Source organism: Capricornis sumatraensis, chromosome 1, assembly GCF_032405125.1.
Source record: "Capricornis sumatraensis isolate serow.1 chromosome 1, serow.2, whole genome shotgun sequence".
In the NCBI taxonomy this organism is placed as follows: domain Eukaryota; kingdom Metazoa; phylum Chordata; class Mammalia; order Artiodactyla; family Bovidae; genus Capricornis; species Capricornis sumatraensis.
In genome coordinates, this window is record NC_091069.1 from 187,318,748 (window position 1) to 187,341,588 (window position 22,841).

The following is a 22,841-nucleotide window of genomic DNA, read 5'->3' on the forward strand; positions in this document are numbered from 1 at the left end:
GAGGAAGGTGAAACATAGACATGAGCATTTATTGCGCACCTGCTGGGTGTTCCCCACTGTGCTAGACTTTATTCTAGTCCTCACAGCAATCCTGCAGGTATTATCATCCCCACCAGCTGCATGTTACAGAGGAGATTTAGGGACACGGAACGTGGAAGTGTTGGAACTGGGGCACACACACTGTGCCTCACTCTGAAACCAGGCCCTTTTCTCTGCTGTCTTGGGAACTTGGCTGCCCAGTTTCAAATGCACATGAATCTCTCCAGACCAAGACTGTGACCCTCTCAATCACCACCTATGCCTCTTTTGCAAATGGTGGTGGTTTTTAAAAAAGGAGAGAAAAGGAGAAATGATAGGTAGTCTGAGGGAAGAACAGGGTTAAGGACAGGGGGTTTTTGTTTTCTTAATAAGAAAACTAAAAGGAGAGCCATGGAAGCAGAAAGGAAGAATAATGATCCCTTATAGTTATAGGGTTTAAAACTTTCCATATTTACAGGCATTTTCTTGCTTCTTATGGTTACAGTGGAGGGCAGTATTCCCTCCGTTTGGTGAGTGAGGAAATAGAGGATCAGAGTAAGGGATTTGCTTTCATTCTCTGACTCCCAGTCCCCAACTCCTTTTCTGTTAACTAAAACAAAAGAGAGAGCCATTGCTCAACCCGTGAATGGGCTCTGAAAGGACAGAGGTGCTGGTGAGAATATTCGGGGTCTCAGCTGCGCTGATCTGGTTGATCTCCTCAGCTCCCCTGCACCCTCCTCAGAAGGGGGAGATACCTTTGCCTAGGACCTACCAGCTCATCCTCCTGTGTCGTAGACAGAAGAGACCCCTCCTTCCTCTTTTTGACTCAAAAGCTCCTCCTTTGGAGCCACCTGCTCAGGCGCCACTTCATACGAGGGGAACATGCAGCCTTCAGCTCCTGCAAATGAGACTTGGCTGACAAGTCTGGTGTTGGAGGCCAGGGGGATTCTGGAGCATGCAGCTTCCCTCCATTACAGTATGACTGAAACACATGTCGTTTTTTCTGTAGTAACCAGAGAATAACTTGCTGACATGTAGCGAGCACCTAATGCATACCAGGCACTGTGTCCCTTTTGGAGGGTATAGCCTTTCCCCTTTTGCATTTTGCAAGAAGGAACTGTAGCTTAGACAGATAGTGACCTGCCCAAGCCGGGAATCCCTAGTGTCCATAGCCCACCTTGCTGTGGACCCTGAGCCAGGCAGATCCTGCACAGGCCGTCATCTCCATGCTGCCAAATGCAGCAGCATCAGAGGGGCATCCTCAGAATTTACAGTGTGATGGCTCACCCATACCCTACCTGTACCCTTGGTCAGAAATGCAGATTCCACCCACAGGACAGATCCTCATTCATATTCTGAATCAGTTGGTCTGGGCAAGTCTAGAAATGTGCACCTTTAATAAGCCCCTGAGATAATTTTAATGCAGACGGTCCCGATCAAGTCCTCAGTGAGTGAAGACAACCCGTTAGAACCGAGAAGGATGGTCAGAGGAAGTGGTTCTTCACAGGAACAGAAACCAGATCTGAAGTAGATAAAGGAGAGGAAAGACAGAAAGGAGGGGAAACCAGCAGCTGTGGGCCACAGGCCAGAAGTGAAAGCCAATCCGCACGACTGGGTGATCTGCCTGGGAGCTTCTAGAGGGCAGGTTACGTCCTTGGCTGCCTGCAGAGTCCTCAACCCCAAGTCTTCTCTTCTCACGCCCAGCTCTGGCTGCCAGAAACAACAGTATTCCCAAGGCCTCCCTGTCCATCTCTACAAAGCGCCATATGCAAAAAAATGACATTCACTTAGTACTGCTGACCAAATGGACAATCACGCCAAAAAGGAAGAGACAACCTTCCCTCAGCTAGATAACCAAGCCCCAATCCCACGAGCCAAGACTGAGCGTGCTTTTAATATATTCTTACAAATAAGAAGGAAGTGAGTGGGGGGATGGGCAGGAGGGAGGGAAACAAGGACAAATACAAACTAACCGCCCCCTAAGGAAAAGCATAGGGATAGATTCTCCATTTCCCTCAGCGGTCAAGATATTTATCTACCCGGGCTGACCTACAGAAATCCAATCCGCTCATCTTTCAAGTGAAGAAGAACTTAAAATCTTCCTCATGGTTTTTTTGCATATACCTTTAGCTTGTCCATGTTTAATATTTTATTGCAAATCAGAGAAGAAGCAGGCTTGTTTTTCTCTCACTGGTGTAACCTTAGCCTTCTCTCAATAAAATGCTTGCAGGGTTTGTGTGCTCACTCTTTAAAAGCTGGAAAGGGAAATTCTTGAGAAAACAAGTAGCCAACATGTAACCCTAAGAGAATCTGGGGCTGACATTTGCAGAAGCTCTTGCTCCCTATTTGACTTCCCAAACTCTGTAAGAGGAGAAACAGTATGTAAACCAACCCCCCGGCTTTACTTCCTTAAGACGATTAGAGTCAGACTCCTTTGGCAAAGAGAGTACTGCAAAGTCTTCGCCCCTTTTGAAGGACCTGGAATATCTTACTGATAACAAATGTCCGCAGCTCTGCATTTATAAGGGTGGTGACAATGACCCCTGCTGAGCTGTCCCTGGGCAGTAAGGAATTCACTCTGATGAGTTCACACACTCCCGTTGGTGCCAACAGAGCCCACTCATAGATGGAGGGGTAGCGAGGGCAGAGTCCCCTGGCCTATGTAGAGAGGGATGTGGGCCTCGTTGCCTCTACATTCCCATCCACCACAGACTCCCCAGCTCCCCGCCAGTGAAGAGCTAAGACCCTTGACCTTCTCACTCCCTCCATCTGATAACATCCATTGGCAGGAGATTTTTCAACCCAGGCATTCAGGACACTACTTCCTCTGACTTCTCTGGCCTCTTCATCCCTGCTCTTTATTTTTGGATTTGCAGACATGTCAGGATGGCCAGGTATCAATGACAGGAAGTTTGGAACTGAAAAATCATTCCTGGGGTATGTGTAATTCTGAACACCGAAAAGGCTCTGCTTTCACTGAGCCTTAACAGGATGGGTGAACAGCTAATCCCTTGAGTCAATGAAATCTATTTCTGATGCGAGGGGAACCCAGGGGCCAAGGACGGGCTACAGCCCATCACACTAACTCACGCACCATTTTTCACCTCATATTCTGTACTGACTAGACTTCACCCGCTAAGTTTCCGCAATGGCAAACCCATTAAGGAATTTATCAGAAAGTCATCATTTCCCTGCAAACTTTTCAATTCCTTCAGCCACAGGTTCTTATCTGTCACCTATGAGAATCAAGAAGTTACAGGAACAATGGGACTAACTGAGAGGTGTCTTGGACAAGGGGTCTACACTCTTTGTCCTTCCCCAATCAGCCATAATTCTTCAGAACAATCCAAATACCAAATAATCTGTTTTATTGTCTCCTTTCTGTTTTTCTTAATCTCCATAAGTTGCCAAAGTGACTTAGACCTACATTGTCCAATATGGTAGCCATTAGCCACATGTGGCTATTGTATACTTGACATGGGGCTACTCTAAGTTGAGAGATGTAAAATGCACACCAAATTTCAAAAATGTAGTATGAAAGAAATTTCAATATCTCAATTTTTATATTAACTAATATTGTAGCAATAATATTCATTGGAATATATTATTAAAATTAACTCCATTTGTTCCTTTTCAGTTTTTTAATGTGGTTACAAAAATTCTTTTATTTCTATTGGACAGGACTGGCCTAGACATCCAAATAGCTCAGAGTCCAAATGATTACCACTTATATGTGGAAGGGGCACAAAATTCTTTTGTCCAACTCTGCACTTGGGAGTTTTAGTTCAGGAAAGAGTAGACATATGTCCACGCTGCTTTTTATCTCCTTTTCACCCCACACTTCATAGAAAGAACCCCAGAGAATGAGGCCATCAGAAATGAGTGTGCGGCATATCCATGAGTGTGCAATCCCACCTCCACCCCAGCCTTCCAAATGGAAGACTCATTTTGCTGCGAGTGTTACAGGGAAGGTTTGGAACCACTATAGCACTGGTTTCTAAAATTTAAATGAACTCACCTCTGAATGTAAGTACAGCCAGCTTAATGCCTGGCACAGAGAAGCCCAGCAGATGGTAGAGATGAATCTTGCGTCTCTTCTTAATCCCCAGGTAGAGAAACACGGTTAGTCTTTACCAGCATTGCCTTTCCAAACCTGAACAACAGTGGACCTACTCAACTCCCTCTTACCACTTTGTGTATTTATCACGGGGTCACACTGTCAAATTCAGAACCACATGCTTAGCTAGTAATATTGCAAAGCCTGGTCTTTGTAAAAAGAAACTTTGCAAAACCTAGTTATAAAAAAAACCAAGGATAATGGGAATGACACAGAGGGCAGGGACCTATGCACATATCCTAGGGTATTAAAAAGCCAGGAGCCAGTCACAGCAGCATTGGGGGTGGAGGAGAGTGAAGTACAAATCGTGCCAGGCAACATGTGATTGCTTTTTTCTTTTCTTTCTTTTTCTTCTTCTGGGTTTTTTTTTCCTCCTGACAGAAGAAAATCAGTGCTTCAAAGGAACACAAGTAGACGGAATGTTTCTTGAATTCTAGAGAAGCATTTGACAGATGTCACATGAATCTTATTCAGCAAGCTCACAAAACTTGCTTAGGAGGGAGGTGGGCGCACTCTGAGGGCAGGAAACGCTCCTGCCTGGAGAAGCTGTGCAGGCTGGATCCACCAAGAGGACAGAGACCAGCCCCCCACCACCCTCCTCTGATGTTGCCCCTCTCCTCCCATTGTCCACAGGGGTGCTTCAATTTCAACTCCTGATGTATCTTAAATAAATAATGAATCAGTAACTGGAGTTTAAATGTTAAATTCCCAAGACATTGTTTCAGCAGAGTGTTAGCCAACCATAAAATAAACCCATATCCTTGACTTGCCCTGTCTGCCTTTCAACAGGGGGCTGCTCACTGGGTTTACTCTTCTGCCAAGTAAAAATATTACGAAAGTTCCCCTTTGGCCCCTATCTTGCTTCTGGATTTTCTATCCCCACCCTTAGCCCGTATTCTTTACTCACCACTCACAGCACATGCTCAAAAAAAAAAAGTTGCTTCATTGAACTATACCTTCTGATGTTTAACATTTTTTTCCCGAAAATTTGTAGAATTTCCATATCAAGAAATGAAATTGATATAGCTAAAAACTCACTGTATGGACTTCAAGATTTCTTTTAGTTACACATTCCAGTAAATGAGTTTCTGTATCTCTTCCCTGCATAAATCTGAATCAGCTTCCTTGTTCTGTCACCAACCCACCCCCACCCCAACCCCTCCTGCCCCCAGCTCAATTAGCCTGTTTATTTCTAAAACCCGCCACCTGCAGCTGACATGCTGGCAGGAGGCCTGAGCAGTGAAGAGGCTTTTACACATTCTTCTGCTGGAAAAGACCAGTAACAAGAGCAGAGGACCAAATCTGAGGAGGAAAGATGAGTTCAGTTTTAGGTCTGAAGTTCAGGGTTGGTTCTCCAGTGATACATTGTAGAGACAGCAGCAGCTACATGCTAGTAACAGCTAAGACACCTGGATATAGCCCATGGCAGGGAATGCAGGCTGCAGAATGGATTCAAGGCTGAGAGGTTCTGCTCTGAGCATGGCGAGCCCGGAAGCATGGTGACATGAGAGCCACCCTAACTGAGGAGCAGGTGGCCAAAGTAGAGCAAAGGAATGTGCTAACAGTAGGATAGCAAAGTATCCATAGCATGTGGCAATGAGACTCTTACTGACCTTGGGGAGAGTCGTTTCCATGGAGTAATCACGAGGCAAATGCCAGAAGTTTAAATATATTTTTAATTATCTGCTAAGCCTGTTATCCAATATATTAAATATATTATCTGCTAAGCCTGTTATCCAGTGCTACCAATTCTGTCTACTGATATGGATGACTAAGAGTTAATATATAACAGCCTCTACCAACATCAGTTTTCTGGTTTCGACCATGTATAGTTACATAAGATGTTATCATTGGGGGGAGCTGGGTGAAAGGGCCACAGGCACTCTCTGTACTATTTTTGCAACTACTTATGAGTCTTAAAATATTCCAGAATACAAAGTATTTCTTTAAAGAGTGAATAGGGTGAGGCATTTCCAAACACATTCAGCCCCATGTGGGCTTCTGCATTCTCACTGCTCACAGACTCAGACACACTCCCTCTCCCCCAAAGGGCAGCATCATCCCCTTAACTCACCCCGAGCTGGAAAGGGTAGAGAGTGAACATTAGGAGGAGTCCTCTGGCATCAGCTCTAAAGGCATGAGGGCCCTCGCCCCTAACCTTGGACCTGGTGTCCAGCCTCTGCAGGGGGCCTCCCTGGTCTCCCCCTGACGTCTGGGAAGTTCAATGAAAGTGTGTGTCCCTTCCCTTCCTTCCACATTGCACAGGGTCAGGACCACTAACCAGGAATCTGCTTTCTGTCCCTTTCCCTTTCAGGATGCTTCCATTGCACACAGGTTCCACGTGATGAGAGAGAAACACCCTGAAAAATTCAACAGCAGGTAAGAGGGCCCTGCGGGGGTAGCCGGGACTGCACCGCCTGCGTGCCTGCCTGCCTGCCCCACCCACGCGGCCGCGGGCCCCAGGCCTCCACCTCCAAAATGTTCTCAGCTCCGCGGCCCAGGGCTTTCCTGCCACGTTGCCGGAAGGAGGGCTTCCATTTCCAAGAAGAAAACAATGTCAGAAACCCACCATGATCTGGCAGCCCGACCCCTGCCGGGGGGTGATGTTGCAGTGGGAGGGCCTGGGGCCAGGAGGGAGGGTGTGGTGTTCCCGCCTTGGGGCGTAGGGGTCTGAGCTTGGCTAACTTGGATTCCCCCTCTGGGGTACGGTCGCCTTCTCAAAACCTACAGCGCCCCCATCCTGAGCCCCTCGATTCCCCGGGGGGGGGGGGGGAGCAGGCAGAGGGCAGAGGCCTCGGCTTCCCTTCCTCACAAAGGGGAGCGGGTGGCAGCTCTGGCCTTGGCTGAGGGGCCGAGATGGCGGCGCTTCCCTCTCCCCTGCCAGCAGAGGGCAGCAGAGAGCGGCCCTGCTGAGGCCGGGAGCCCACCAGAGCCCAGCCTCAGCCCGCGCGCACCTTGTGAAGGCCGAAAGCTTGGTCCAAAAATGGAATAGAAAAAAGGAAACCAGATCATTTGCAGAGTTATACCATTCTGCAGGCGGGTCCATAGAACTACCCCTGGGATGGTTCAATTACCTTTCTCCCTTCTTCTTCTCTTCTTGGTGGTTAATTTGCATCCTTTCTCTTTTCTTATGGTTGGACCCTCAAGCAAGTAGGGAGGAGAGTGGGTATTGATTTGGGCTCAGATTGAGTCTAAGGAACTTTATTTAGCCCACCAAGCAGAAGTCCAGTGTTACCCACACACCTTCATTTAAAGCCATACGCTTCCTCAGAGCTCCATCATTTTCATTCCTCTTCTTTCCCCTGACCCCTTGCCTGGGAGTTTAACCAAGATTACGGAAATCTTTTTAGGGATCAGAAACTGAACATAATGAAGCCACTTCGACTTCAGGAAGAGTGATCTGTGGGATCTAATAGTAGCTGGGCTAACCTTATTAGAATGTATTTTCTCTCTTAAACACACCAAGTCAACTCACAAAATACTATTAATATGTATATTTTCAACTCCTATTCCTACAATAGTCACAAACTTACAAATCAATTGATGCTTTTCTTGTGAACTTTTCCCCTCTAATATATACACACACACAAAAAAAAAATCACTTTTTAAAAAATACTCCTCCTCTTCCAGCCATTCCAGACTTTTAAGGTCCCCTTTTTACACAGATACCATTATGCATACTCATGCACACATGTTTCTTAAGATGCCAAATGTTTGTGAAATCCGCGGGGGTTCTGTTCATTCATTCATTCGTTCAGTGAATCTATCTTTTGAACACAGCACCAGGCACTGCTGTATAGGTGTTTTGGATAGATGTGTGTAGGAGGCTCACAGTCCACGGATGGAGGACTAGATTGCAGAGGTGCATAGTGATTTGTTTTAGGCGATATGAATCCACAAAGCAGGGGCATGGAATTTGATGTGGAGGGTCTTCCAACTAGAGAGCTGCCTGGGCCAAGACACAAAACAAGTTAAGTATTGCTTTTCAGGTTGACAGGAAAAAGAAGGGCAACCCAGGGAGAAGGAACCAAATGTACAAAAACATCCATATGAGCAGTGGAAAACAGCCTGCCTGGGGGAAAGCAAGCTCTTCGGTGTGGTCTGTTGGGTGGTCTCCTTTCATGGAAAGAAGCAAAGCCTCTGTAGACAGCAAGGAAGCAGAAGGCGGGAAGAATTTCTCCATTATCCAAAAATCAATAGACAGGTGAACATATGACATAAAAAGCAATCATCAGTTATCCACATGATCAGGTATAGTTAGAAAGATCCCTCTGTCAGGAGAAAGTTGTGGCTGTGCATTTCAGCGCAGAGTATGAACAATCTCACTGGTCTGAATGAACGTTTTTCCTCCCCACTTCCCAGTTTCTATCGGCAAGACTCTCCTTTGCAGTGAGGTGTGCACCTCACCCTTCACCTGGTTGAGGTCAAGGGTAGTGCGATCATCTAGAAAGACAATCCTGGAGATTTGCGTATAAGTCCATGTGCCTTCTAATAAGTGCAAACATAGTGGCTTCAAGGTAGACCCTATTTCACAAGGTCTCAGAACACTTCCTGTTAAAAACTTGAGTCCATGCTGCTTCTACCCTGCCTGCTTACTCCTGTTGAAAATGTCCAGGAATGCCCAATTTGTCCATGGAGAGGCAGACGAGCAGCCATTTTTTCCAGGCTTCCTTATTTAGCTTTGGAGATGGTTTTAAATAGGCAGGTGGTTGTTGCCATGGTTACCCCATTACACCAGCAGCTAAATTTAGGGAGGGCCACAAGGGATAGGAAGAAAGCTTGATACCCGGGATTTGGAAATGTAAACGATATTATCAAACACAGCTTCTTTTTATTCAGCTGAACTTAGGTTTTCCAAAGAGTAGTCACTGCTTGGCTGGATGCCCTTACTGTTAATACCTAGGACTAGGCCCTCAGGGATAACCCTGAGGTTAAATCTAGGGAGTTGTAACCGTTTTGTTCTGTTCTGTTTTGAACAAGGGAATGTGACTTGTCAGGGCTAGAGTTTATCAGAAAAACTGAATCTTTTGCATTGCTCTTCAGTTTTCTGGGCTATTTTAACAAGAATTGCTAACCTAGGTACAAGGGCTGCAGGAGTTCTGCAGGCCCCTTGAAACTGTGTGTAAGATATTGAATATATCTTTCTGGAGAGAATGTCCATTAACTATCAGAAGGTTCTTGAAGAGACCCATTACCCTTCAGTGGTTAAAGTCACAGCTCTGAGCCCTCTTTGAGTCCTAAGAGGTATCAAATTATGACTCAACTATTGGGATTCCATGAAATTCTTTCCCCAGTGGCCTCTGGACACAGGTTGCTGCCAGGGAAGGTGGTTGGTTACACAAAACTAAGTTATGTTCCCTGTGGAATCGCTTTGTTAATGAAGCGAGAACCAGACCCAAGGATGCTGGGTGATGAGCCAGATGTGATGGACAAGGATTAGAAGGCCTAATGGCAAAGATGGGACTATTTGGAGCTCCTACTTCCTAGGGCTTCCCAGGTGGCGCTAGTGGTAAAGAACCTGCCTGCCGGAGTAGGAGATGTAAGAGACGCGGGTTTGATCCCTGGGTCAGAAAGATCCTCTGGAGAAGGGCATGGCAACCTACTCTAGTATTCTTGCATGAAGAATCCCATGGACAGAGGAGCCTGGCAGTCTCTAGTGCATAGGGCTGCAAAGAGTCAGACACTGCTGAAACGACTTAGCATGCACGTGTGCTACTTCCTAATTATTAATAGGCTAATTATTAATTGCTGACTTAGGAATATTATGAAATTTATCATCTCATTGTTGGCATGAACAACAAAAGAGAGATTTAATTCTCTTGGGATTATATGTGTTAGAAGGTGTTCTAGGATAAAAGGGTAAATAAGACTTGGTTCCTGCCTTCAAGGAATTCACAAAGAAGGAAATACAGGCCTCACATTTTTTTTTACCAAATGATTTTCACATACAGGGAGGCTATATGTTATAGGTCATAGAGTGTATAGGAAGTTGTATTGAATAAGACACTTGTTAATGGTTGTATCCCAACATCACTTATAAATGAATTGTGTAGAGTACAGAAGTGATATTAAAAGGAAACCAAACTAAGAACTGTTATATTTCGAGCTCCTGCTACATGCCAGGTGGTAAAATAGATATTTTAAATTCATTAGAATATTTGAATCCCAAAACTGCCCTACAAGGTAAATACTAACATTCCCATTTTGCAGATAATGGAACTGAGGCTGAGAGAAGCTAAGTCACCTGACCCATATCATACATCTTGTTTAAGCAGTGGGGATGATAAGATTTGAGCTAGCTTCTAACTCCAGAGTTCAATCTCTTGTTTCCTGCACCTGTTACCTTCCATGGATTGCATCTAGCAAATGCCAGTTGTATGTCAAACATTCTGATGGGTACTTTATACATGATCCCACCCAGTGCTCACAATGACATTCAAGGGCAAGTGCTGCTGCTCCATTTTAGAGATGAAGAAATTGAGGATAATGAAGGTAGAGCTATTATGAGCTTGATCCGCCTTTATGAATGGTCTCTGTGGGGGAAAGGCCACTGAGTTCTGAAGGAGGACTGCAGTGACCCCACCGTGCTTATGTTGTGTGGTAGGGCGACCCCACCGTGCGTATGTTGTGTGGTGGGGCGACCCCACCGTGCGTATGTTGTGTGGTGGGGCGACCCCACCGTGCGTATGTTGTGTGGTGGGGCGACCCCACCGTGCGTATGTTGTGTGGTGGGGCGACCCCACCGTGCGTATGTTGTGTGGTGGGGCGACCCCACCGTGCGTATGTTGTGTGGTGGGGCGACCCCACCGTGCGTATGTTGTGTGGTGGGGCGACCCCACCGTGCGTATGTTGTGTGGTGGGGCGACCCCACCGTGCGTATGTTGTGTGGTGGGGCTCTTCCCCCACTGTCGGCGTCCACAGCAAGGAGCAGGACTGACTACATGATTGCGTGGCCCAGTGTGAAGTGGAAGTGTGGGTCCCTTGTTCAAAAATCATCAAGAATTTCAAGTCAGTGACAGCAGAGTTAAACCAAGCGCAAGGCCCTTCTCATGTGAGGCCCCATGTGACTATACAGAACTCATATTCATGAGCTGGCCCTGGCAAGAAGTTGTGTTAGCCGCTCAGTTGTGTCCAACTCTTTGCAACCCCATGGACTGTAGCCTACAAGGCTCCTCTATCAACAACAAGGAGAGAGTAGATTAAGATACAAAGACACATTTGCCAGGGCTCACAGAAAGGGGGTTAGCAATAAAGGTAGGTAAAAGAGTGGAGGAAACAGGGCTCCAATCAGGGGAGGAGGAGGAAGGATCCTCAGTCCCTCACACAGGCAGCAGTTAGTACTAGCAGATGAGCCAAAGATGCCAGCCGTGTCTTCCAGGTGTTCAAGAGCCAGCAGACCATGAAGTTTCTGGAATAATTCTCTGTGAAGCGTTGCATTTGTATGGAACAGATGGGGGGTTCCTAATTGGAATAAGTACCTAATTCCAATGTCACCGTCAGTGAGTATCCAGGAAGAGAAGTCGAGCTATGGAGTTCTTTCACTGTTGGTCAGAAACTCAGAGCACTTGAAGAATGTGTTATTCCAAGCCTGCTGAGTGCCATCCACTTGAACATGTCCCTCAGCGGTTTAAGCTGAAGCAAGATATTTCCTGTTAGGTCCTTGAAAGGGACCGAAAACAATGCTTCATTCCTACCAGAAGCTGACCATCTTTCTCAAAAGCCCTTGGGTCGTGAACAGGCTCAGGAATGTTCACTTTCTTGGAACCAGGAGTAGCTGATGAGGGGTTCCCCAGAAGCTCTAACGAAGCCTGAGTCCTTAAGAGGTTGGAAATACATCTCACAAATAACTAAGCCCTTAATAGTTATTTATAGAATGAGGCAGCAGGGTATAGCCCAAGTTGGCATCAGAACTTGGCTCTGCCACTTACTAGCTATGTGACCTTGGGCAAGTTACTTAATCTCTTTAATCCTTTGCTTCCTACTGAATCTTACAACATTGCTAAAAGTGCTTAATGAGTTAATGCATAAGTGCCTGACACATAGTAGGTCCTTAGTAAATATTTGTTGTTGAATATTATTGAATGACAAGCATGAGGAAAGCATTGCCTTAAACTTGACAATAAAGCATTGATAATAAAAGGCTTTTCTGATGGAGTGGCAAGTGGGATGCAATTATAGAGTCTTTGCCTCATTGACATGGCCCTTGGACTGAAAAGTTAGAGGACAGCTAAAAGTTGGAGGAGACTCCAGCTGTGATATATTGAATCTGTCCAAATCTTCTCTTGGGGGATAGGAAAAAAAACCAAAAGTGTTAGTCGCTCAGTTGTGTCTGATTCTTTGCAACCACATGGACTGTAGTCTGCCAGGCTCCTCTGCCGGTGGAATTCTCCAGGCAAGAACACTGGAGTAGGTATCCATTCCTTTCTCTAGGGGATCTTCCTGACCCAGGGATTGGAGCCAGGGATCAAACCCGGGTCTCCTGCATTGCAGACGGATTCTTTACCATCTGAGCTACCAGGGAAGCCCCAGAGGATGGAAGGATGGCACCAATTAACCAGGATTGGATTCTACAGATTGGAGCTATAGAAAAAAAGTCCCTTTATTGGCTCCATGGGTGTCTAAGAGGCAGAGGTTTGGGGTCTGAAGGCCATAGATTGTAAGTCCAGATGCCGAGTTCAGGCTACCAGCAAGGTCAAGATAGCGATCACCAGCTGCTGAGGAATGGTAACAGGAGGAACTAGAAGGGAGGGAAAAGGCGGTGGGGGTGGTTACAGGACAGGTGCCATGGTCTCCATGGGAACGTTGGACTTACCAGCTGGGGCCATGGAGTGCACGACTGCAGGGTAGGTGGGTGACCCACGGCGGACAGACACTGGAGGTGTGACTCCCCTTCCTTCGTTGATGCTCGCTCTTGCCTCTCCCACTGAGCATCTCTTCTCCCACTTTAGTTGAGCCCAGAGATGTTCAGTGGGAGGCAGAATAGAAGCCAGCAAAGAGCTCAAGTCACGCAATTCTGGAAGGAAAGAGGCCTCCTCTCTTGAATACTTATAGCATTGTCTGCAGTCACAAACATAATCTTATCTCCATTTACTTAAGATATTCTTTTTCATCTAGAAAAATGAAACTGGCCTAAGCTATTCTTGCCAGGAGCCCTGTGAAGGAGCCCAGTGTTACAGCCCAGATGTTTGACTTTTCCAAAGCATCAATGTACAACAGCAGCAGATACATCAGGAATAAAATGTTTATATTCTGTGCCTGAATTGGGTTTGCATCTCCTTATCTAATACTCAGGAGCCCAAGAAAACCTGCCCTAGGTATTCAGAGGGCCAAACTGTCTGCACCTGTTTCCCTCGATATATCAAATGATTATTTTTTTGTCAAACATGTAGGATTCAGAAAACTCCCAAATGAAGCTGATTATGGCATTTTCTGTTTTTATTCTTACTCCTGTAGGTATTTATAAAGGAAATGCAAACCTTATGCTTTGTGTTCAAGTACTTTCAAGTCTTCAAGTCAAGTCTGACAGACCCACTTATTGAATTAGTTGAATGTTTCTATGCTAGCCCACAAAAATGTTTTATCCCCCACCCTCTTCACCCCACCTCAACAGAGACACAGCAAGTGAAATGAATGAAATATGGGTTCGTGTTTTTTCCACCAGGCCTTCATCATTACGCAACTGCTCAAGACCAGGGTTTTTTTGGCTGCCTTGTTTGTTTACAGTCAGCCCTTGATTATTTGCAGAAATGAGGGAACAGCAACATAGATCATTTAAAGCTGTGGATGGTCAGAGATTTTAGGAGGCTGTGATTAATCTTTGTGTGCAGGTCTCTGCTGTAAAGATTCAGAATATTCTAAATGATATGATGAAACTATATGGACTCTTAATATTTCCATTTTCCCCCTGGCTCCCCAGTCCATGTTGCAACGGACAGCACAACTTCTCAGACTGGTACACACAAGCAGCCTACGATATCTCAAGACTCCTTACAAAGTTGCTTATTCATCAGAACATTTCCTTGCTGTAGCTTAACAGGCCTTTCCCTCTAGCCCCTTCCAGACTAAAAAAAAAAAAAAAAAAAAAGGTATGATTCATGTCAACAAAGAGTAGAATCAGTTTGTGATAATACCAGAAAGAAACTTGAAAGCCAGCTATGTTTTCAAGTCTGTAGGCCAGATAATCCAAAAGTTATCAGTGCTTATTTGTTGATTCCTCTCTAGAAATATTTCCATCAAAGAGCACAAGACACAGTATATAATGAAGTTCAGAAGGGTTATGGTCAGCATGATAACCTCTTGGAAGAAAATCAAAGTACAAAAATTCAGAGTAAGGTAGGAACTGGCCAGGTCCTCAAATGGGTGTTGATAGTCTGGATGCTTTCCAGAAGGGAGAGGTCAGAAAAATACTGGAATCTGAAACCATGTCTTATAAGGAAGGGCCGAATAGGGGATTATTTCACCAAAAGAAGAGAAGACCTAGGGAAAAGTGATTATTGGCCTCAAATATTTTAAAAGTGCTTCTCATATAGGAGGAATTAGGTTATTTTGAATGATAAATCAATGGGGAAAGTGACTGGGTAAACCGATTTGAGCCCCATATAAGGACATCAGTTCCACCAACTAGGGCCACCCATAAGTGCAGGCAACAATTCTTCAAATTCTCCAGGCAAGAATATTGGGGTGGGTAGCCACTTCCTTCTCCAGGTGATCTTCCTGACCCAGGGATAGAACCCAGATCTCCTGCATTGCAGGCAGATTCTTTACCGTCTGAGCGAACTGGGCTTCCCTGGTGGCAAAGGCCAGTCAAGTCTTTGTCACAGTGAATCCCTCTGACAATCTCTCTTCTGCCTCCCTCTTCCACTTAAAAGGGTTCTTGTGATTTCTTTGGATTGACTCCAATAACCCAGGATAATCTTCCCCTTCGGGGTCAGCTGACTGACTGCCAGTTTAAATTCCAGCTGCAACCTCAATTGCCTATAACCTAACATATTCATATTCACAGGGTCCAGGGATTAGAACATGGATATCTTTAGGACATTATTCCACCCACCACAAGTGCCTTACCTCATAGCATTATTTTGAAGGTCTAGTGAAACAGTGCATTTAAAATGCTTACTACAGAGGTGTGGCACATCAATGCCAGCTATTATTATTAACATTCTTATTATTACAAAGACAGAGCCCACATCAGGTAATAGTCATGTTAAATGACTCAGTAAAGCCCTTAAAACTCTGAGATTTGGAGATTCTCTAAGAGGAAGGGTAAATATCTATTGGTCATAGGGAATGAGTCATCAAAAACACACGGCATTTTTTTCTTCATTTATCTTGACAAAATATTTTCAATAAAATAACAGTGCATGTCATTATATAATTTAATAATATATAGTATGATATCATAGTTTATTTCAAAATCATAAATAATTTGTAAAGTTCAGAAAAGTTAAAGTATGAAAAAACCACTCACTCATATTCCCATCACTCAAAAACATAATATTACTATTTTGGTGCATTCCGGCAGGTTTACTTTGTATTTTAAAATAATTATGTATATATGTATACATATATGTATTTTAAAATAATTATAATATGTCCTTATAAAGTTGTATGTACTGTTTTTTAAACAACTTTTCCTTATACAAGTAAAGGCTTATTGTAGAAAAGTAAATCATATTGTCCCCTTCCCCAAAAAAACATTATTAGCATTTTAATGTATTTTCCTTCAACACTTTGCCACACAATTTAATTAAGCTCACTGGTATACACTGGGTTAAAACATTATTAACCCAGTAGCACTTATAGGTTATGAAAGAAAAATGATATAAAAGAACTGATTAGAGTAAGTTTATCTGCAGTGGGAGTTTTATTATTCTCTTCCAATTAAAAAAATTCCAATGACTTTGTTCAGTTAATATGAAAGTTTTAAAGATGTTATTATTCAAGTCTCTTTGCAAATGAAATAGCTACTTGATATGTTATGGAGTTCTACTTCATGGAGATCAAATAAAAAGAATATAATTATCTTAACACAGTTCCCAGTATTGTACATAGTTTTGCTCTATCTGAAAGAGACTAGTTTTTGTTTTATGTGGCCATCAGATGTAGCAAAAACTGCCATCTGGACTCTGCAGTGGTATAGTTTTTTAAGCATGTGTGACTGTCAGGGTATATTGAAGTGCTTATGAAAGTAGTAAGCCCAATATAATCAGCATTGCTCCAACTCATACTAACAATAGGAGCCATCATTTGTTGAATGCTTTCAAGAATTTCATGTTAAAAAAAAAAGAATTTCATGTATATTAGTTTTAACTGGCACAGCTATCCAAGTAAAGCCATAAATATTATTGCTCCATTTTACAGATGAGAACATTGAGGCTCACAGAGATTACGCAGTTTAGGAGCGTACAACTAGTTAGGGGAGTGGCTATTCAAATCTAGTCTGTCTGACTCTACAGCTTGCCCTCAACCTGCTACACTTCCTGCCTCCCTGAATGCCCAGTTTGGTGCCCCAAGACAAAGAAGCACTTAGGAAAGAGACAAAAGAAGAGTCACAGAGACAGTTAAAAGAACCTATGAGAAAACTTTTTTAAAAAATCATTTTTCCTGGAGAGGAAAATCAGAGAATGTGTTGGGAGTAGAGTGAGAGGATTCACAACAGGAAATAGTGACCACACCTCTTAACTCTTCATCCCAGCTCTGGAAAGAATGCGAGGGGGAAGCATGTGCTTATAAAGTGAAGAATTGCCTTTGGAACGGGAGGAAGAATCTCCTGACCTGGAGACATATTAAAGGCTAAAGTGAGTTATCAAGGGAAGTATTGTGGAATGTCTTGCAGAAGTTTCTAAAAACAGAAGACAGCCTCATTCATCTGGCCTGACAAGCGCAGCATCTTCTCTGAGCCCAGGAGTGAGTCATTGTGCTACCAAATGGGACCCTCTGCTTCCCACTTCACCATGATGGGTGGTCCCCAAGCGACCTCTCACCCACTTTATTCCTCAGTTCCTACTTGGACCCCATGATAGCTCTTCCTCAGCACGTCCTCAGTAGCCCGCTGGCCCATGCTGATGCTCTTCCCTCTCAGGCCCACCCTACCTGGAGCTGCTCATGGTTTTTGTCCTGTTTCTGCCCCATGAGAACCTGCTGCCACAACCAGCGTCCCATTTTATAGAATTTCAATGCATCTGCTTTACCTTCAGGGCCCTTCATACAGTTCTCCTTCCCAAACACCAGTCTAGCCTTAGTGCTTGGTTGCTGTTACTCTCACCTTGCCCACACGTGGCCTTAACTCCTTAGTCTAGGATAACATCTCCTCTGGAACCTAATCGTCACTTATTGCCTCAAAATGCACTCTATAATAGTCATGCCCTGTCCACCCGAGTCCTGGCCTCTGCCTTTTCTTAGAATCCATCTATAAGGTTTTAACAGTCATTAATTTATCTATGGCTGTGCTGGGTATTTGTCGCTGTGAAAGGGCTTTGCCTAGTTCTTGCGGTGCACAGGCTTTTCATTGAAGTGGCTTTGCTTGTTGTGGAGCATGGGCTCTAGCGCTCAGGCTTAGTAGTTGTGGCACAGGGGACTTAGTTGTTCAGTGGCATGCGGGATCTTCCCGGACCAGGGATAAAACCTGTGTCCGCAGTATTGGCAGCTGGCTTCTTATCCACTGAGCCACCAGGGAAGTCTTCTACAAGGTTTTTGACACATATTTTTCCTACTTTGATTTTTTTTTCCTCTTCATCTTGTATAAGTCCTCATTTTGGCAGAAATGCTCTCTGCCTTGTTCACAAGCTTCCTCCCTCAGAGCGGGGTCTGAACTCTTTGGGGATCCACTGACTTAAAACCAGAAAGGTGGTGCTGAGCATGTGCCCTCATTCAGCCAAAACGTGTTGAACATCTGTTCTAGTAGCATGATGCTGGGGCCGAAAGCAAAGAGAGGTTACCACAGCCCCTACCTGCCAGAGTCTGTGGGTCTAGTCGGAAAGATGAGCGCGTTCAGAGGCTCTTAGCAACTGTATTTGTTTCCTAAGGGTGCTGTGACAGAGTACCGCAAACCTGGTAGCCTAAAGCAACAGAAGTTTCTCTCTCACAGCTTTGGAGGCTGGAAGTCTGAAATTAAGATGTTGGCAATGTGGGTTCCTTCCCAGGCTCTGAGGAAGAATCTGCTCCTTGCCGCTTCTCTTGCTTCTGGTGGTTGCCAGCGAGTCTTGGTATTTCTTGACTTGTAGCTGCCCCACTCCAATCTCTGCCTGTCTTCACCTGATGTTTTCCCTGTGTGTGTCTCTCTGTCCACATTTCCCTCTTAAGGACACCAGTCACTGGATGTGGTCCACCCTAATCCAATACAGCTCCTCTTAACTTGACGACATCTAGAACGTCAAAGATCGTATAAGGTCATATGCTGAGGCACTGGGGGCCAGGACTTCAACAAGTCTTCCTGGAGAACGCAGTTTAACTCCCAGTACCAACCCTCCCTCAAACCCTCACAAAGGATGGAAACACAATATAATATGGTTGAGCTTCACTTTAACAAGGGGACATAATAACGAGTGCAAAGACCTAACTGAGAAAGTGTGGTTAGACTTCAGAAAGTTATTACTTCCCATGTGGCGATAATGATAAAGAACCTGCCTGTCAATGCAGGAGACAGACATGGGTTCAGTCCCTAGATCAGACAGATCCCCTGGAGGAGGGCATGGCACCCCACTCCAGTATTCCCGCCTGGAGAATCCCCATGGACAGAGGAGCCTGGTGGGCTACCGTCCATGGGGTCACAAAGAGTCAGACACGGCTGAAGTGACTTCACACACACACACACACAAAGGTTATGTTTGAGTGTGAGCTTGAGAGAGAAATCGGAATTTACAAGGACAGGAGCTGGGTGCCTACAAGGAGGCAGGAAGTAGGCTGGGAAAAGGGCAGGAGTGTAAGAAGACAAGACATGAGAGGAAAGGAGAGTGGCTCAGGGCAGGTGGGAGGGCAGGAGGGAGGCTGTTATGGCAGGATCTCAGTGCTCTGCCCAGGAGTTTGTACTTTATCCTATAGGTGGGTGAGTGGATGAGTCAACAAATGCTTTTTGAAAATATCAATGAAGGAATAAATTATTCTTTCCAGTATTTCCCGAGCCAAAATGTCAGGGCTTCTGAAACATTTACATGCTGAGCCTTGCTGAAGGGTTAGCCTAGCACAGGCTATTAGATCAGACAGATACCTGAGGAGAAAGGAGGAGAGGTAACCCCAGGAGGAAACCGAAGAACAGGATGGAAATAAGGGGAACCAGCTCTGCTCACAGGTTTCCCTGGTGGCTCAGGCATAAACAATCTGCCTGCTGTGCACGCAGGAGATGCAGGTTCAATCCCTGGGTCAGGAAGATCTCCTGGAGGAGGAAATGGTAACCCTTTCTATTACCTTGCCAGGAAAAATATCATGGACAGAGGAGCCTGGCAGGCTATGGTCTATGGGGTCACAGATTTGGACATGACTGAACTGGCTTAGCAGCAGCAGCAGCAGCAGCAGCTCTGCTCACCTGGGGAGGTAGCACATATCAGGGCAATTCCCCTGGAGAAGGGATAGACTACCCACTCCAGCATTCTTGGGCTTCCCTGGTGTCTCAGACAGTAAAGAATCCACCTGCAGCATGGGAGACATGGTTCGACCCCTGGATTGAGAAGATCTCCTGGAGGAGGGCATGACAACCCACTCCAGTATTCTTTCCCGGAGAATCACCCTGGAGCCTGGCAGGCTACAATCCATGGGGTCAAAAAGAGTCAGACACGACTCAGTGACTAAGCACGCACAGCACACAGGACCAGAAAAACTATGGAAAACAATCAACTTTCTTGTAGACCCTGAACCTTGATGCGTGCTCTTTGGTTGTGGAAGTAGAAATCTATTTCGGAAAAAAAATTAATTCCGTAAGTCATTCTCTATTTCCTACCACTACAATTTCAGAAGTTGATTTAGGTGGCTTTTAAACTTAGCATAACGTGTTTTATTGTTTGTTTTTAGCTACAGAGAAAAGAATATCTTATTAACATTCTATTGTACTTTACTAATTAAAATGTTAGAGAATTACTGTCCTTTTACATAGGGACATTTCTGTGATACAGAGTACATCTTTATGTTTAGAACTGATGAGATTAGCATGTTCCTTTCGATATATTTTCCTTAAACTCTTCATACTTGCACATGTTTTATTAGAGTTTGAAAAACAAGGTTGAAGAGTAATATATATTCAAGAAAGATTTGAGTGATTAATTTTAATTCTTCATTTAAATCAACATTTATTCAAGAAAATTTTACTGCATTTATTACTTGGACAAAGGAATTTCTGAAAGCAGCTTTTTGCTATACTAATCAGCAAACTCAGTAACTCTCTTTAGTGAAATAAGTGAATTATCTGTCAAGAAACCCTGGGCAAATGGCTTTACAACTCCCTATCTCAGGCTGTGTCACCCTTATGTGAAATGTAGATGTTAATCCCTTGTGAATTAGTCACTTCTCTGATTCCTAATTTTCTGGGGTGTAAATGGAAACTACAATGATCTCACAAGATGCTCGTGAGATTTGGAATAAATAAATAGATTTAAAATATCTTGGGTGCTGGTATGATGCTTTTGGCTACTACAGGAATTTGTAAGGAGAACATTCAGCAGTTTATATGTGAGTACCCCGCAGAATTTCTCAGTTAAGTGCATACTGTTGTGATCCTTAACTATTATAACATTGTATATAGACTCTTAGCTTCAGACTGAATTTTAGGTTGTTTTAACCGCCTTCCCAGTATAAGTATCCCTTCTATAAACATCTCCTGAGAGAGGTCTTCAGGGCTCTACTTTGAAGATTATAGATCTCTACTTTGAAGATTGTAGACTGTTTTGTTTTGTTTTTTTAACTTTTTTTGGCCTTACTACTTCACATTTTACAAGAAAGCATTTTCCCAATCTTCTAATGCTCTCCAGTGAATGAGGGGCTCTCCTCGTTCCAAGAGTGCACTTATACCCTCAAATTGCCAAAGCATCAGAGACTTACATAATTGCTGAATATTCTTGTTTACTTAACCTACACTTAGATTGAAATTCCTCATTGTCTAGTAACAAAATGTTTTCTATTCTTTTGAATGAAGAGTCCCTTTAATCTTGAAAGTGAGCCTTTTTGGAGAGCATTCCAAAATGCCAATCAAGCCAAGTACTCTATCTTGCCTTTGAACTCAAGGAGCTGAAAGTGTGCCTGTAATCTCCAGCTTTGGGTTGCCAGAGGGCAAGAGGTGGTAGGAATGTCATGGATAAATGAAAACCCCACAACTGTTAGTCTTAGTGAAACTTTGACTGAAGCTGTCGACACAGAGTGTTCTAATTAATCAGGTTCTCCCTTTTGTCTTCTGTACCACCTGGTAATGGAACTTGGGGAGAGAGAATATGGAGGCTGCTTATCATCAGGATTTCTGTAGACATGTACAAGGTTGGGTGAAGATAATAAAGCAGGACGCCCTCCGACTTGAGCTGATGGCCTGGTTCAGGATTTGTACTTATAACCTTCTCCCCCACCCAACTAGAGATGAATGTACTAAAGAAAAATTAAATGACCAACAATAAGTCAATGGGTTAGAAAAGTAGAAGACATTTGAGAACTGGATAACTTGTCCCTTAATTATCAAGACTCCTCAGTGTAATGTTAATGTTTGTAATAACCATCCGTTTGTGCAAAGTGGTAAATAAAGCGAGCTACTTCTGGAGGGTTAAAGGACAAATTCATTACTTGGTATTCCATGATTGTCAAATAAACCTACCAGATTGCACCTGATTTATAAACACAGAGCAACTGAAAATATTTTTTCCCCAAAAAAGGTGGACTTTATTCTTGTTCACATGATCTTTGCAAATTCCAACAGCTTCAGCTTTTACTCTGCTGCAGCTGGCCAGCCCTTGAAACCAGACGCACATTAGGACCCATCACCAAAGGTACCAGGGTTCAGATGGGAAGGATCTGATTGGGAAGAAAGTGGAAGATACTCTTGAAGTAGCTTCTAGGAAAATTCCCAGGAGAAAACTACAAAGGTCCATACGCTGCTGCTGCTGCTGCTAAGTCACTTCAGTCGTGTCCAACTCTGTGCGACCCCATAGACGGCAGCCCATCAGGCTCCTCCGTCCATGGGATTCTCCAGGCAAGAGTACTGGAGTGGGGTGCCATTGCCTTCTCCAACAAAGGTCCATATGAGGGGTCACAAATCCGAATGCCAGCAGAGACCAGAAAGTTAATGTGAATGGGTGCAATGATGTAAGGCTTTAAGGAGTGATGAGGACTCTGGTAAGGTAGAGAGCATATGCCCTGTGTGATAGGAGTAGCCAGTACTCAGCTCTAGCCAATTGCTGCCAAGTTGGAAAGCAACCCATTATTAAGCAATCCAGTATTAACAGATCTGATTTCTCAAGAGAAGTTGGGCTCCAGGTGTTTATTTTAAAATTCTTCCAATTTTAAAAACCACTGTGCAAGTCAGATTTCCAAGCCTCATAAGATCTGTGGACCTCCAAGTTATCACACTGGTGCCCAGAAAATATAAAATGAGGGCCGTTATGGGGGCCAGTACTTTTTTTTTTATGCTTGATCATGGTCACAAATTATTGGTCTTCCAGATGTAATTTGGTCTCCTCCCAAAGGAGAGAGTGAATGGGCCTTCTGAATGGGCCTCAGAAGACCTCAGAGGCCAGGGTCT

At 44.3% G+C, this 22,841-nt stretch overlaps 1 protein-coding gene across 3 annotated transcripts in view; it reads left to right on the forward strand.

Annotated features, from left to right (window-relative positions):
* Window positions 1-22,841, forward strand: part of DGKG (diacylglycerol kinase gamma) — a 170,840-nt gene that overhangs the window by 73,708 nt on the left and 74,291 nt on the right. For all 3 annotated transcript variants that reach the window (XM_068968791.1, XM_068968868.1, XM_068968942.1), the window contains one exon: window positions 6,450-6,514. In XM_068968791.1, coding sequence (XP_068824892.1) covers window positions 6,450-6,514 — 65 coding nt within the window. The remainder of the gene's footprint in view (window positions 1-6,449; window positions 6,515-22,841) is intronic.